General features: G+C 44.6%; 1 protein-coding gene across 10 annotated transcripts in view; it reads right to left on the bottom strand.

Moving 5' to 3' along the window:
- Positions 1–13,980, bottom strand: part of ATM (ATM serine/threonine kinase) — a 203,042-nt gene that overhangs the window by 69,832 nt on the left and 119,230 nt on the right. For all 10 annotated transcript variants that reach the window (XM_056561645.1, XM_056561649.1, XM_056561647.1 and 7 more), the window contains 4 exons: positions 12,014–12,178; positions 10,521–10,653; positions 10,326–10,421; positions 7,850–8,021 (listed from right to left, as the gene is read on the bottom strand). In XM_056561645.1, the coding sequence (XP_056417620.1) occupies positions 7,850–8,021; positions 10,326–10,421; positions 10,521–10,653; positions 12,014–12,178 (566 nt within the window). The remainder of the gene's footprint in view (positions 1–7,849; positions 8,022–10,325; positions 10,422–10,520; positions 10,654–12,013; positions 12,179–13,980) is intronic.

Genomic DNA, 13,980 nt, shown 5'->3' with positions numbered 1-13,980 from the left:
AGGGGCCGGACAAAAGGACGGTAGGACGATGTTCTCATTGAGATGAAAAAGCCAAAACCATATCAGGTACGAAGGACGGACCTGGACGGAAAACAAAACAACTTGTCCTGGTATACAACCAGGAAGGGAGAAAGGCAGGAGAGAGCTGACAGCTCTGACACCCTCCTAACAGAGGGAAGAGCAATAAGGAACGCCACCTTCTGGGGAAGGAGGCGAAGAGAAATGTCCATGAGAGGTTCAAAAGGGGGGCCTTGCAGGGCATCTAAGACCAAGTGCAAGTCCCAAGGGAAAAAGGGGACTGATAAGGAGGGGCAGCTTGTGCCAACACCTGGACTAGGTTCGGACATGATAATTGAACGCCAGAGAACGTTGAAAAAGAATGGAAACAGCCGAACCTTTGACCCCTAAGGGAGCTGAAAGCCAACCACGACCGGAGAAAAAGGCTGAGTTTCACACCAACAGAAATAAGACTGCCAGGTATGGTGGTAAATCTTTGCAGAGGAAGGCTTGTGAGCCCTCAGCATGGTGCGAACCACTTGGGAAGAGAAACCGCGGGTCCTCAGAACCGCTGTCTTAACCGTCACACAGTCATAAGCAGAGACGGCAAATAGGGGTGGCACAGGAGACCTGATATAGGAGGTCTGGACGATAGGGAAGGTGCAGAGGTAAGTAGCTCAGGAGCCTGACCACGACGATGTACCACGCCCGCCGGGGCCAGTCTGGGCCACGAGAATGGCGGGAACGCCCTCTGCTGGGAGTTTCCTCAGGACAGACCCCGAAAAGAGAGGAAGGGGAGGAAACAGATAAGGTAGGACTAAGCCCGACCAATAAACAGATAAGGTAGGGCAAAGCCCAACCAAGAGAGAGGAATGCTTGTTTGTGGTGGGACATGCAGAGGTCCACGCCTGGAGCGCCCCAGAGGTTGCAGATCACTGTTAACACCTACGGATGTAGGGACCACTCGCCTTAGATGGCTGAGGACCGGCTGAGAAAGACCACATCCCAGAGACGCCCTGAATGAAGAGCGCTGAGATGGCCGGAAACCTGAATTCCGCCCAGAAGGGAATTTCCCAAGAAACAAGCAAAGAAAGGATTGCCCTAGGCCCCAACATGTTGAAGGGGAAAAGGGCTTTTCGAGGGACCAAGGCCCCAGACCGGCCGGTCCTTGAAAACACCTCCCCAGCCCGACAGACTGGCACGGAGGGGCAGGAAGGAGTGCCCCCGAAAAAGCAGGGGGGAAACGAAGCCACCAGAGAAGTGACCGACAAGACTGTCGAGAGAGAACGATCTCGCGGTCGAGAGACGATGGAGACCTGTCCCACTGGAAGAGAATCACCAGTTGAAGAGGTCGGTGATGAAACTGGGCAAATGGCTAGGCCTCCACGGCCGCCGCTAACCGACCCAGGACATCCATGCAAAAGCGAATGGAAACTGGAGCAGGGTGCTGAAGTCATCGGACTCTTGATAAGAGAGTCAGCTGATTGGTCGGCGGAGTCGAAGCGGGCAAAGGCCACGTCGAACTGGAGCCCCAGGAGAGCGGTTGGACTTGTCTCACTTCTGTTGGATGGTCAATCGGGACAAGGTCTGGAGGTTGAGACTAAGACTCTCCAGGATCTTACAAGCTTCATATCGTGTACACCGCTGTGGCGTAACCCGGGCTTGCCAGTTTTCTGCTCTTTTGTGGATGCTGGTTATTGGGAGAGGATGGGGCTATGTGAAGTAGGGCAGTTGGCTGTACCGGGGGTAGTCCGATCTTTTGAGGACTTGCAGGAGGAGTTCGCTTTACCACGCTCCTCGTTTTATCGATACCTGCCACTCCGTCATGTGTACGAAACTCAGAATCGTCTGCGGCTGATGGAGGTGCAAACTAACAGGGTCCTAGAATCGGTAGTTATGAAAAGGGAATCTGCGGGAGTTATTTCTTGGCTGTACGGTGAGCTCTTGAGTTTTTACCATGAACGGTTCCCCTTGACGGTCCGAACTAAGTGGGAGAGAGACCTTGGTGGGCTGAGTGATGAGGAATGGTCTATAGTTTTGTCGCTTACCCCGTCATTGTCCCTGTCGGAGGCTAACAGACTGTCACAGTTGTTCTTTCTGCACAAGGTGTATAAGACCCCTCTGTTCTTACATAATGCAGGTGTTCGGTCCGACTCTGCCTGCCCTAGGTGTGGGGAGCTGGAGGCTCATCTGCTTCACATGGTGTGGGCGTGCCCCGTTTTAGATGCCTATTGGGCTGATGTGTTACGCCTTATCAGGGATGTTTATGGGGATACACTGCTTAGAGAACCTTAGGTGTGCTTACTTGGCCTTATTGGATGTGATAAGGAACCTTCCATGAGAGAGGTGGGGATCTTACGTGTGCTGTATCATGCCAGGAAGCTGATTGCGCAGTACTGGATTAGACCGGCTCCTCCGGGGGTCGCTGATCTTATTAAAAGAATATGGCAGATAGTGGGCTTGGAGAAAGGGATATATATTAAACGTAAAGTTGAACGGAAATTTGATAGTATTTGGGGACCCTGGGTACACCATTTTGACCCCCCGATGACTGGTTCGGCCTGTCTTTGTCATGATATGATTGGCTTATGGTTTGGGAATTTCTGTATGTGACTCTTTTCCTTGTCTGCCCTTTTCTTTCTTTTCTCCTCTGGTGGCTTTGTTGGAGTGCCTGTAGGTACCGCTTGCTGGGGTTGTGTGCGCTGGGAGTAGGGGAGTCCCCCCCTTGGGATATAAGTATATTCAAACCTCTAGTTTACTACTTGTGTATATTCCTGATGCTGCAGAGGGAAGAGACGGAATGTTTGTATGTACGGTGGGTGGGGGGGGGGGGGCTTTATTGTTGAGGAAATGTTTTTGTATGTTTAAAAATGTTTAAACTCTTAATAAAAATATATGATTTAAAAAAAGACTCTCCAGGATCTGGGCCCTGGCTGGAGCTCTGATCAGGAGGTCGTCCAAGTAAGGAATCACGGAAACAACTGTTGTCCGTAAAAGGGCTATCACAGGTGCCAGGACTTTGGAAAAGGTCCGCGGAGAATTGGTCAGACCGAAATGGAGAGCCACAATAAAAAATGACCGTCCGGAACTGCAAAGCGGAGGTACCGCTGATGACCGGAACAATGAGATGTGGAGGCAGGCATCCTTGATGTCCATCGAGGAACGAAAATTCCCCATGAACCAGGGACGCCAACACCGAATGGAGAGACTCCATTCGGGATGGGAAAGCAGAAGATGCTGGCTGAGATACTCGAGAACCAAGATTGGGCGAACAGAAACGCCTTTCTTGGGGACCACGAAGAGGTTGGAATAAACCTTGAAAACGTTCCCCTGAAGGAACCGGGACCAATTTCTCTCTGGATAAAAAAGGAGCTGGATCCTGAATGTGCATGGTCCAGGCATCCCAGAAGAGTAAGAGGCAACCAACCACTCGAGAAAGGTCGGTGGGTGGGGGTGACCCTTCAGACCGAGGAAGGCCTACAGGTGTCTGATAGGGACGAAAAACGGACGGAATGGATAGCCGACCTCCGGGGAGGGACAGTTCCGGAAGGAGGGAGCCCTCTTTCCGTGAAGGCGCCCGGCTGGACCCTTTGTTGGTACCCTTTGGTGGCACCAAAGGTCCGCAGAACCCGAAGGAGGACTTACGACAGAAAGCGGTTCTGTGAGCCTTATCCAGAGGTAATAAAGAAATCTTTTCCGCCCGTCGCCTCACTTCCTGAAGGCGGCATCCACATTCCAAGCTTTAAGCCACATGGAGGGACGGTGGCAACCAGGTAGCTTGTGGCAAAGGCAGCACAGTGGCTGCGCATGGAAGTAGAACACAGAAAATCTCCAGCTGCGGAGCATCGGATAGCTAGATTAAATAAATCCTCCAGAGGGATCTTGAAGACTACCCTGGCAGAGATGGGAGACCATACTGAAAGGGCCCTTGACACCCAGGCCGAAGCAAAAGCAGGAAGATCCTGCTGTCTCAAAGGCAAAGTTTGCCAAAGTCTCCACTTTCATGTCCGCTGGATCCTTGAAGGCAGCCGCATCAGCCAACGGCCAGGTAGGCGCCTTAGAGAGGCAGGAGATCGGCAGATCCACAGTTGGAGAGGAGGTCCACCGAGCAATGAGGTCCTTGGCGAAGGGATACTGCGCTTGAACCTTCTTTGTTTCCTGAAACTTCTTGTCAGGGTGCCTCCAGGCGGATACCAGCAGGGCGTAAAATTCAGCGTGAGAGCTGAAGGTCTTGGGTGCCGGTCGGGCACGAAAAAAGGAGACTTCTGGAGCCACGTCCAAAGTTCCTGGGTCCTTTAGATGGAAGGTGTCTCTTATGGCCGAAACCAATGAGGCATCCGTGCGTTCCTTTGAGTCGGAGGCCGAATCAGAAACCTCATCCACAAGTTCTACAGGTGAATGGGAACGAGGTGAGGCAGCCCTGGAAGAGGTCGGGCACGATGAGAGGAAACTTCTGGACCACGTCCGAAGTTCCTGGGTCCTTTAGCTGGAAGGTGTCTCTTATGGCCGAAACCAGTGAGTACACCACATCAGGCATATCCGTGCGGTCTTCTGAGTCGGAGGCCGAATCAGAAACCTCATCCACAAGTTCTCCGGGTGAATGGGAACGAGGTGAGGCAGCCCTGGAGGTTCGGCACGATGAAAGGAAACTTCTGGAGCCACGTCCGAAGTTTCTGGGTCCTCTAAATGGAAGGTGTCTCTTATGGCCGAAACCAATGAGTGCACCATGTCCGACATATCCGTGCGGTCCTCTTCTTGTCCGCTGGTGAACCAGAGTCCCAAGCGGAAACTTCATCCACAAGTTCTCCAGGTGAATGGGAACGTGTGAGGCGGCCCTGGAAGAGAGAGAGACTGACCTGGTACGAGGGTCTGGGGAGCCAGAGCGGCGACCATGGGAGCGTCCTCTAGGGGAGTGACGCTTGCTACAAGCTGGAGTAATGGGGCGAAGCCTGTGAGGGGAGCACCCGTGCCTGCCAGGCCGGTGTAGGGAGGACCTCTCCAAGGCAGGCACCACAGAACGGGAGACCTGAGCCAAGTCGCATATAGACTGGGAGAGGGAGGAAACCCAGGGGGAAGGGACAGCCGAACCCACCGGGTCTGGAAGAGCATCTGGGGTAGAAATAGCAGGGGGGTCTGGGGGAACAGTGGTGCAGGTAGAACAAGAGGGTTCAGTAGAACCAGAGATTTTTGAGTTACAGCTTTACAAGTGGTGTAATAAGTAACTAAGGGCTAGTTATCTATTGGGAGAGAGGAACAGTTCTGGGCATGGACCACATCTCCCAATTCTGTCCCTAAGGCAGCTGCTGTGAGTAGCATTTTTGCCCATTGAGAACTGCGGCTGATGAAAAAGAGGGGGCTGTGCTAAACACAACAGCTCTGTGATTGGCCCTGCAATAACCCCCTATGCGCGCACACAGCGCTTATTGGGGTGCAGTTCGCGCCCTAATGCAGGCCTCTGCGGTCCTGGGTGGGGGCGGAGCCAACGCACACCGGGCCGCCAAAGTAATATACAGCCCGGCACTGTCGGCAGCCGTGCTGCCAATACGAAAGTAAGAACGGTGCCGAGCGAACGAAATGAAAGATATACAGCCCGAGATACTGTCAGAAGAACTTACCTCATGAAGTCTTCAGCCAGCTTTTGTCACCTGAATCATGCCGGGCTACCATGTGCGAGCGAGGCGAGCAGGGAGGTAGGGGGACCCGGACCCATGAGGTACAACCCCAGGCGCTGACCGTTGGCGAGAGGGGGTTAACAGTACATAAATGCGATGTCTGTGCCCCCTCAATCGCAATGGGGAAACAGTGAGCCGCAGGTCCTGAGTGCCCACCTGAAAACAGGAAAGAAAAAGGAATAAAAAACTAACACGTCTCCTACTCCTAGGAAAATAAAAAATATGAGACCTGGTCTGGGGAGAACTCCAGACCATGTCCACCTCCTTAAGACACTAAGCTAAAACTGACTACCTCAGGTGCCTGTGGGCGGGTATACCCTGCTGGGAGGAGCCGCCTTTTCTTGTTGCCATAGTGTCAAGCCTCCTAGTGACAGCAGCATACACCCATGGTCTGTGTCCCCCAATGGAGCCGATAGAGAAATATGTTTTGTGGCCTCTCAACTTGTACATATTGTACAATGGCACAAACACTCTTTATTAAACAATAAAGTTAGGAATTGTAATTTGTTTATATTCTAGATTAATGGAAATGGGGAAAGTTAGAAGAAGGGAGATATACTGTAGAATAGGCACCTGTAGGTTATTCGGGAAAGTATGGAGGTTTGTGAAAAAAAATTTTTTTTATTCAAACACTTATTATCCATTATGGAACAGTGTGCACATTCCAGAATTTTTGACTATACATCATTGTGGTTTTGGGGTTAGTAAAGAAGTATTTAGAATTAAACGCCAAGTTGAAAATAGTGGTCTTATCAGTTTTCAAGAAACCTATAACCGGTTTGGGTTGATGGGTAAACACTGTTTTTCATGCACAAATTGCACATGCAGTAACTGGTTGTCAATTTCTAAGAAGGGAAAATATAAATTTCATAACACAGAGAAAAACTTGTAAAATTGAGGTGGTTAGGAGGTAGCAGAGAATTGTTGATTTTGTGTTTGTATTTTGTATAGGATTTTTAAATATGATAGCTGAAATAATATGAAATATTTTGTATTATTGTTGTATATAAGGAATTTTTGGGAGGTGCTTTTGATAAATAAAGATTTAAAAAACAAATAACTATTTAGATTCTTTCTCCTAACTAGCAACACTGGTGGAAAGTCAGAAGCACCCTAGAAATGCCTGGAATTTACAATTTACAATGAAGAAGCTACAGACTTATTTGAAGAATCTTTCCCATACCAAAATACCAATGACCTATCATTAACAAAAGTCATCAATATGAGATGGAGGTCCACATATCAGCACCCATGCTCCAGCATATGCCAAATCTTATTTACTGTTTACCAGGCACAGATTAATACTTTTCATGGTAGATGTGTCTGAAATATAGAAGATTGTTATCTTTATCCTAGACAGATATAGGTCTATCCCAGGATGGCAATCTATATTCTAGCCCTGGAAACCCCCCATTAAGCACTGTAGCAACTTCACAATTTACCAGGCACAGCAGTGTTCCCATAAACCCACCGTGCAGGAGACTGGAACACAGTCCTAGTCACTTGAATAGAGCTATGTTGCAGTTCCCTGTATAGTGTGACAATGTGAATGGAATCCTTTTATTTATAAGGCTAATGAAAGTCCCAACCATATTCAATCATCAAAATAATAATAATATTGCACGTAGTAGCAATAATATCCCTAACAACACAAGATAGTAATTTCCCTTTAAAATTCTGCAAAAATTGAGCTAATCTGTTTGTCTACCAGGAAAGTAAATATAATAATCACATTTATAACAGCAAAGAGATCAACAACAGGAAACCATCAATGCTAGTATCAAGGGATTTCTCACAAAGAGGGTGTATATACTGTATGGAAATGTAAGGGTGCAAATGTAAGGGTGATCACACATTATCTGTCAGTCAAACATTTGTTGAGCCAAAAGCTATTCATCCCGACCTCCTCCCATACATCTGCACACTCAGCTCGACCAAGCATGCATGATTTTAGGTGGTAAGAGGGAAGTAAGACGTTGCCAGACATCTCTGGCTGCAGCTTGTCCCCACAGAGAAGAAAGGATGAAGGGTTGATCAAGTGCCTGATAAACTAAACTAAACTCACAACATAGACGGGTTTGAACAACTTTTCTCCAATGCGCACGGGGCCTTTACTCTCTGAACGGAATATTTATTCTGGCACCAAAAGACTAAACAGAGATATGACATTCAATACGCACCAGTGATCTGTCAGAGCGTTATTTATTAATGCCAGAATGACGAGTACACACTGAAGCTCCTTGTCTTCAAAAATGTCCCCGGCTCTGCCATACAGCAGCTCCTTCCTGTGCTTTAGCGCTATGGTACAGAAGTCAATAGGTCCCAATTCTCCAAGGCAGCTCCCAACTGCTTCTGCAGACAACAGACAACATGTAAACAGCAGTCAGTAACAATTTCCTGGATAGTAATAGAGTTTAATGAGACCTTATGGAATAGAGAAGCGATGTGACTCAATGATCCATGAAGTCAAATGTTTTAATTAATAGATGTGGAAGTAACCGCTAATGTGAATGGGAAAGGATTAACCAAAATCACCAGATTGTGTAACGTATGAAGAATTAAAGAGGTACACACTTATTAAAGGAGTATTCCAGGCAAAACCTTTTTAATATATATCAACTGGCTCCGGAAAGTTAAACAGATTTGTAAATTAGTAGAAAAAAAGTAGAAAAAGCCAGCACGGCTGAATGAAATCTTCAAAGCTTTATTCACGAATCCTCGTTAAAAAACCTTCACGGTGGCAGAAAGACAAGGACATATACAAAAATAGAAAAAAGCCTTGTTTGGGACTGTTTTTCCATGTGCAATGTTTTCTATTTTTGTATATGTCCTTGTCTTTCTGCCACCGTGAAGGTTTTTTAACAAGGATTCGTGAATAAAGCTTTGAAGATTTCATTCAGCCGTGCTGGCCTTTTCTACTTTTTTTCTACTATGTCTGGAGGTAGCCGTGCACGTCCCAGGTGAGCTGAGACTTTTTCCTCTTTTTTGTTATATTTGTAAATTACTTCTATTAAAAAAAACTTAATCCTTCCAATAGTTATTAGCTTCTGAAGTTTTCTGTCTAACTGCTCAATGATGATGTCATGGGATGTGAGTCATCAGAGAGCAGTTAGAAAACAACAACTCAACTTCAGAGGCTAATAGCTATTGGAAGGATTAAGATTTTTTAATAGAAGTAATTTACAAATCTGTTTAACTTTCCGGAGCCAGTTGATATATAAAAAAAAAGTTTTGGCCTGGAATACCCCTTTAAGCTTGGCTGCATATTCAAAGTGCTGCTATTCTGTGCACTGGAGAAATTCAGAAGATAATCAGGAGATAGTCTGGAGATGGACACAACTAAAAAGTAAAATTTGTTTGTTTTAAATCATTCCACTTTTTGGATGTTTGGATGCTGTTTGATCTGTAGACAGTTCTCTTCACTGCAACAGGAGATTGTAAATGACCTATTCAACAAACTCAGGCTGGGAATGTTGCAATACCACTGTCACAGAGACCCCCTAGAAAAGGCGGATAACCTTGCATTGAGGTTTTACAGGTGAAAGAAGCTTTTCACACACTTGAGAAAGATATACAGGGGGTTGCATCCACCGTCTCATTCTGTGCAGTTCTGCCTGTGCATAAACTTCATGATAGGCAGATGTTCATTAGGAGCAAGGGTTTGCTCTATATGGAATAGAAAGGAACTGTACAAAAAAGATGGTTCTTCCTCTCAAGGGAACAGATGTCCTCAGTGAACAGTTCAAGGAGAATTTAAACTAGAAAGGGGGGGGGGGGGTGCAAAAGAGTAATTATGAATCAGTCTATAAAAAAAAACTTAGAGCAATGAAGATAGACAAATATATAAGATTAGGCAGAAAGAGGCCAAGCAAGTTAGAAGAGTGTCTAAAGCACAGGCAAAGGAGGAATTAGCTCAGTCAGTGAAAAAAGAGAATAAGAACATTTTTCAGATTTTTAAGTAAAAAAGGAAATTAAAACAAGGAATAACTACATTTAAAACAAAGAAAAAGGAAGGTATGTAAAAAGGACTAGCTGTCTGACTCAAAGAACACTTCTGTTCAGTTTTTACAGAAGAAAATGAAGGAGGAGTTAGGGAGGAAGACTTAAATGGGTTGCAAAAAGACCCAAGGGCTTATTCACAAGAGAAGACTTTATTGCGAGTTAGCAGCATGTTTCCCATTGTGAATTGAAATGTGAATTGCCACTGCAGATTTGCCATACTGGAATTTATACTGCTGAAAATCCGCTGCAGACCCCATTAACTTCCATGAGGTCTGCGGCGGATTTTGCATAGTGGAAACGTAGCTACCGAAAATCTGCCGCAGAGAGCCCATCCTTATTCAAACTTGCAGTGGGATGAAATGAAATCTGCCCGTGTGATCGAGCCCTAATGGCGTATTTTAAAATATAGAATCTGCTGCAGATTTCAATGTAAACTAAAAGATTTAACACAGCTTTAAATCTACAGCACCAAAGAAGCATCAGATCATGTACATGTAAATACACCCTTAATGAGAAGAGTGCATCATGGACGATGATCTTGTTTCCTTATTTTCAGGGTGGAATTCATTTTTTACTTTACTTCATAATGCATTTGCTGACAGGATTCCCAGAAGACAATGCAAGGGTCATCTTCCACTTACTGTACGTACTCACCCAGCACATCTTTCCCATTGTCAAGGTCAGCTGCATTCTTGCTTAACTCCAAAAGACTCATCACCAGTTTAGGAATGACATTATTCTGAGGATTTACTAAGTGGAAACAACATTAAAATTACTATGATTAATGTCAACTTACTAAACAAGGGGCACGTTTAACAAGACCCTTTCTGCACAATGCGGACAGAATACCTTGGAAGTCACGCACAATATCTTTCATCTCATCCTTGTGTTGCTGTAACTGTTTTCTTAAGTCATTTAGTCCTTCTAGTCGTGTTAAAGGAAGTGAATCACAAACGCTTACAGACAGAAAATGATTTATTTCCTGGAGAGGAAAACAACAATTTTAGAAATTAAACCAAATGTAAGCGTTTTAGAAGGTCTAAAGTCTCAAATATTAAATTCAATAAATATAGGGAGAATGACATATTTTAAATATAGCGAGGATTACTTCTCTTGTTAAAGGGATTGTTCCAGGTGTACAGCCTCTTCACAACAGGATTTCTCCCCGGCAATCAGCTCATCACTTTTGGTCCAAAGGTGATAAGCCTGTGAGCTGGCTGTACATTTCCCCTGCAGTGACCACTGCAGGCAAGCTATAGTATTACATGGCGCTCGTGACCATATGGTTGATAGAGCAGTTGCACTCTGCTCAAACATATGGGAGTCCAAAACCAGAAATTACCCTTTACAACATCTATATGCCTTGGTAGGACATGATGACAAAGGTTGTTCAGTTAAGATCTAAAAGTTCCAAAATGAAAAGGGATGAGCCACCCTTTAATTAATTAATTTATTTATTTTAAAGCTGCCATATGTATCAAAATTATATAAAAACACTTACTCCTCTGTCCAATCCCACGGAAATCTAGTGCAGATGTTTCGGTAGGCGCCTTAATCTCTGTTTACCAGCAGCCGGCACATAACCGCCACAGCCAGTCAGTGGCCACGAGTCATAGTACTGGCATCCATTAGGTTTTCCATTGCTGTGTGGAGTGGAGATGCCAGTAAGAAGACAAGTAACTTATTGGGGCAACTGATTGGCTACAGCGATCATGTGTCAGCCGCTAATAAAAGACCTTAATTCTTCCGGTACTTATCAGCTGCTGCTGAGAAATTTATGTAGTTCTTTCCAGCCTGACCACAGTGCTCTCTGCTGACACCTCTGTCCATGTCAGGAACTGTCCAGAGTAGGAGCAAATCCACATAGTAAACCTATTCTGCTCTGGACAGTTCCTGACATGGACAGAGGTGTCAGCTGAGAGCACTGTGGTCAGAAAGAAAGTAAAAAAGAAAAGAACTTCCTCTGGAGCATACAGAAGCTGATAAGTACTGGAAGGATTAAGATTTTTTAAATAGAAGTAATTTACAAATCTTATTAATTTTCTGGCACCAGTTGATCTGAAAACATATTTACCCCTTTAAATTGATTGGGCTTTAAAAGATGTATTGGATTACATTACCCATGAATAATGGCAAAGGCCTTTTTGCTGCTAGACAATATTAAAGAAAAAAAAAAGGTAACTAAATGTGGAATCCCTTATAAAATAGTGAAAAAAATGTGTCAGCTTATCTTATCTTATTTGTCAGTCCTAACTAGACATACCACAATGGGGAACATCCTTTTTTGCACAAATACCAGTAGACCTTTCTTATACTGTTCTCCATTACAATGGTGATGATACCTCTATCAGTGAGAACGCTCCTTTACTGTATTTGATTTTCTGGTGAGTCTGCCGTAGGTTCTTGAAGACAGGGTGGTCAGGGAAGGGGTCCAGGAGTTTAATTGTGTGGTAGAGATTTTCATTATCCTTGCTTTCAATCACCAAAAAGGTCAGTAAGTCACACACCTGTAGATTAGACATAATAAAACATGTCTAAGGTTCAAAACACGAAGTAGCACACAGTCAATAATAAATATTCTACAACATAACAAAAATGTTATTTGTGGGCAGAGACTGGCATGGCCAAACGAAAACTTTTGGTTATCTAGCATGCTTATTGTTTAATACCTAGTTATCTTTGATGTTTCTGTAGTCTGAAGAATTTAAAGGGGTATTCGGGGATACAACTTTTTTTTTGGCACAGTGCCCAGAATGCCAGCATGTAAAAGAAAAAAACTGGACTTACCTCCTGTGGCTTCTCTGGTGCCTTCAGTTTCCCGCTCCTGGCTTCTGCTGCAATCTTCTTTTTACTTCATGTGGTCGACTCATTACACTGCGGCTAAGCTAATCACCTGCTTCAGACAGTGATTGGTTGAGCAGCAATATGGTGTATTGAGCCTCGGCTCCAGTCTTCTTCCAGGTGCCGTTGCCCAATATGTCACACTGCCACTTAGCCTATCACTGTCCGAGGCACTCATCACTGCGGACGGCATTTAGAAGAGCCACAGTGTGTTGATTCAACCATAAGAAGCAGGAAGAGGATTGCAGCGGAGACTGGGAGAAAGACACCGGGGGAGCGGTGGGATGGTGCATCCTGTTTTACTTTCACATGTAAAAAAAAAAAGTTGTATCCTGGATTACCCCTTAAATCCTTCTCACTACAAAGACACCAAAACAACTAGGTATTAAACAATAACAATACTAGATTAATATTACTATACTAGACCACTAGATATATTAATTACTAAAACCCTCCACCACTATAGATCACTAAAGTATATTACCAGGAATATTGCTAACCCTTTAAAAGCCACTTTGTAACTATGCATGCACCCCTCTTGTAAATAGGCTAATGATAGCAAATCTACAAAATTAAAGGGGTACTCCAGTGGAAAAAACACTTTTTTTTCTTTTTTTAAATCAACTGGTGCCAGAAAGTTAAACAGATTTGTAAATTACTTCTATTAAAAAATCTAAATCCTTCCAGTACTTTTTAGGGGCTGTATACTACAGAGGAAATGCTTTTCTTTTTGGATTTCTCTTCTGTCACGACCACAGTGCTCTCTGCTGACCTCTTCCATTTTAGGAACTGTCCAGAGCAGTAAATGCTTGCTATGGGGATTTTTTCCTGCTCTGAACAGTTCCTAAAATGGACAGCAGAGGTCAGCAGAGAGCACTGTGGTCATGACAGAAATCCAAAAACAAAAGCATTTCCTCTGTAGTATACAGCCGCTAATAAATACTGGAAGGATTAAGATTTTTTTTTATAGAAGTAATTTAATAATCTGTTTTACTTTCTGGCACCAGATGATTTATAAAAATTAAAAAAAAGTTTTCCACCGGAGTACCCCTTTAAGCAAGGAAAACGTTCTTGCTTAATTCCTCTAGAGACTTGCACCTTTCTGCTCCATGGTAAAGGGAGCTAATATTATGCAGAATCGGCATTTATTTATGAACATTTCGCCGCTGAAATAAGCTCAATAACTGAAAAATGACACCACATATACTGCCCTGCCACTGCAAAACGTCACTGCTGAGAGGTGTCTTGGGCTCCGTGGTCAGGCTGGGCTACAGGAGGAGATTAGATTAGTCCGGCCCCTAGTGCACCATCGACCTGTACGCATACAGAATAAACATTGCTATATCGCTATATTTTTTAACAGTGGCAGGGCAGTATATGTGGTGTCACTGGACTCTGCTTGCAGACTTCCGCTAAAAGAAGGAACATATTCATTCTTTTAATAGATCAATTAACATGGAGGAATTTA

The sequence above is a fragment of the Hyla sarda genome, chromosome 2 (genome assembly GCF_029499605.1).
Source record: "Hyla sarda isolate aHylSar1 chromosome 2, aHylSar1.hap1, whole genome shotgun sequence".
NCBI lineage: Eukaryota > Metazoa > Chordata > Amphibia > Anura > Hylidae > Hyla > Hyla sarda.
The sequence above is the reverse complement of the archived record's forward strand: the minus strand, read 5'-3'. Positions and strand labels throughout refer to the sequence as shown.